The sequence below is a fragment of the Aplysia californica genome, unplaced genomic scaffold (genome assembly GCF_000002075.1).
Source record: "Aplysia californica isolate F4 #8 unplaced genomic scaffold, AplCal3.0 scaffold00025, whole genome shotgun sequence".
Lineage (NCBI taxonomy): Eukaryota > Metazoa > Mollusca > Gastropoda > Aplysiida > Aplysiidae > Aplysia > Aplysia californica.
The window spans coordinates 1,818,131-1,820,669 of record NW_004797295.1 but is presented as its reverse complement, the minus strand read 5'-3'; the positions used below and the strand labels follow the sequence as shown (position 1 = coordinate 1,820,669).

Genomic DNA, 2,539 nt, shown 5'->3' with positions numbered 1-2,539 from the left:
TGGGGGTGGGGTGGAGGTTAACTTAAATATATATATATTATTACATGTATATTGTTTGATATTTGTTTTGAAGTAAAATAATTAACACAAAGTGACTTCATATTACGTAAGACCATGAGCACAAAAGCTTACGACACCGTCAAAACGACCAGTCCCAATATTGGACCTGCACACCTTCTAGCACCGAAAGTAACGTGGTTACGTTACTTAACAATGAAAGTCACAAAGAATTAGATCTAGATCTATGTGTGCCAGTTTCAAATATTATTTTATGAACCATTGAGCATGGATGTTGTAAAACTAAAACGAATACTTTTTTAAAAAAAATATTTCATCTAAATCTAAGTGAAAAGAAACCTAGGAGCCATGTCACTATATTTAAATCTAAATGAATACATTTTAAAACAATACTTCATCTAAAATATATAAGTGAAAAGAAAAACAAAGTAGCCAGGTTACATTTCTCTCATCATACCTGTAGGAAAACGTTGAAGTTGCTGTGTAGTGCCCCCAGTAAAGTCTTGCCTGCCTGCTCAATCTGTTCATGAATGTCCACCTCCCACGTAGCAGTCACGTCTTCAAACATACTCGTCTCCACCAGCTGACCTCTCTTCTCGTCCACAGGCCCCGCCTCCGTCTCCTCGGGCCCGCCCATCCACTGCCCCTCTTCGTCCTGAAGCTCCAGCGCGAGCACAGGCCGAATGAAGTCCGAGTCCATGTCCAAAACCACGCCCACGGATTTGTCACGACAAAACAGGGGACGCCATTCAGTGTCTGCCTCTGGCTTAGCCCAAAGTCGCGTCTCATGTCCTGGGTTTATGCCATAGAGTTGTCTAGCTTTGTGTTCCACGTGACCAACTTTCTCCATTTTGCTAAAGCGAACGATGTGGAAGTCTTCTGGTGCCGAGTTGCTCATCATGATCTTGAAAGAGTTGATATTGTGTTCGATCTCCGGTCCTCTGGCGTACTTGTACACAACCAGTTTCATAGGCTTGTGACCTTCAGCAAGTCCATACCATGTGATCAGCATACGCCAGGCGTCCTCATGCACAACGTCCACCGTGTGTGCATAGTCTCGTCTAGTCAGTATAGGTCCTGGAGGGCTGGATGGGCGCTGGCCGTAGTATTTGCGTGTACTGCAAATACTGAGATACTTTTTCAGCTGCTCCAACCACTCGGCCACTATGACATACCAAAAGTCTCCTTCAACCAGCTTTCGCTCTAACAGACTTTCAAGCACAGACTTTTGCGCTTGAAGGTCTGGAGAGAAAGCGGGGCTGGTGGAATGCCCAGCGGTCACTGTGGCTGTAGATGTGCTGGTGGAAGAGGCCGAGGCCTGGATTCCAGCTACAGCAGCGACAGGCAAGCTACAAGCAGCCGACGATGAAGGCGAAGACATCCCGAAACGACGTTCGCTATTCGCCTGTCGATGGAATGACGTCACCGCAGAAGCCAACATTGAGTTATCTATGGAAGAAACACAGTCATGCGCATTACTCGCGTTTCGAGGCTCAACAACACGGTGGTCAGAGCCAAGTGCGCAGAAGCCTACAAGTGGGTAGAAAGTTTCTAAGTGAGGCCAAAACACTGCTCAGCGGGTACCCCCGACAGGTAAACGGCTCACAGCTGACCCCCTCAACTTTGACCCCATTTGCCAAGTGGGCGCTAAAAATATCTGGGGAGAATTCCACGTGCTTATTGTTTACAAACAGCATAGCAGCTCGCTATCAAGACGCAGAACTCTTTTCCCATTTTTATCTTACCAACTGCGCAGTACGAGACTCAACTTGACCGGAAAAAAACCCCCAAAAAGTGAGATAATCAAAAGTTTTAGGATAAAGGAGAGGGTCAACCTCACAGGTGGTTCTCTCCCAACCTGCCTTTGTCTGGAACCAGCTGATCAGAAGACGTGTCGAGGGCAAAAATAGACTTTTTAACACAGTTGAGACATAAAATTCCAAAGAAGTCCTTCCTTTTCTGAAAACACACTCAAGGACTCTAATAATTCTCATATCAAACAATCATACTCGTGGAATGGCAACTTACCTGTAATCAGAACTACCGAAGAAAAAGGTATGAGTCCGTCAAATAAGAGTAAATCAGATTTCATGCGTCTCTGTAAATGTAAAAGTTTATATAGTCAGAGCGGCCCCAGCACGTGACGGACCAGACCGAGGCTTGACAGGGCGCCAAAACTGACGTCATCGCCCATCCACAACTCTGCCGCCCCGGGACAGGGGCAGTTTTTCCTTTGTTCATCTTGCCAAGCTCACCTTTTCCTAGTTCCTGCAGTACTTAGACTTAGTCTTAGACCCACCGATTTCTTTATCTGTTCAACTTTTTCTGTATTCCCTGTCTGCCTGCCCCCCCTCCCCCCTCTCTCTCTCTCTCTTTTTTTGTTGGTTATAGTAAACCACCTTCCCCTGGGCTCTCTTTTCACCTCCTCCCTTTACCATTTCCATGGGCTAGCCTACTCTCTCGTATGATTTTCTTTGTTTGTCCCACCTCCTTCCTCTTTTCCGTTCTCTCTGGGCGTGTG

At 46.2% G+C, this 2,539-nt stretch overlaps 1 protein-coding gene across 1 annotated transcript in view; it reads right to left on the bottom strand.

Annotated features, from left to right (window-relative positions):
* Nucleotides 1-2,155, bottom strand: part of LOC101855924 — an 11,631-nt gene extending 9,476 nt beyond the window's left edge. The window contains exons 1-2 of the mRNA XM_005091062.2: nucleotides 2,047-2,155; nucleotides 476-1,467 (exon numbers count right to left, since the gene is read on the bottom strand). Coding sequence (XP_005091119.1) covers nucleotides 476-1,467; nucleotides 2,047-2,110 — 1,056 coding nt within the window. The 5' untranslated portion in view covers nucleotides 2,111-2,155. The remainder of the gene's footprint in view (nucleotides 1-475; nucleotides 1,468-2,046) is intronic.
* Nucleotides 2,156-2,539: the final 384 nt, after the last annotated feature.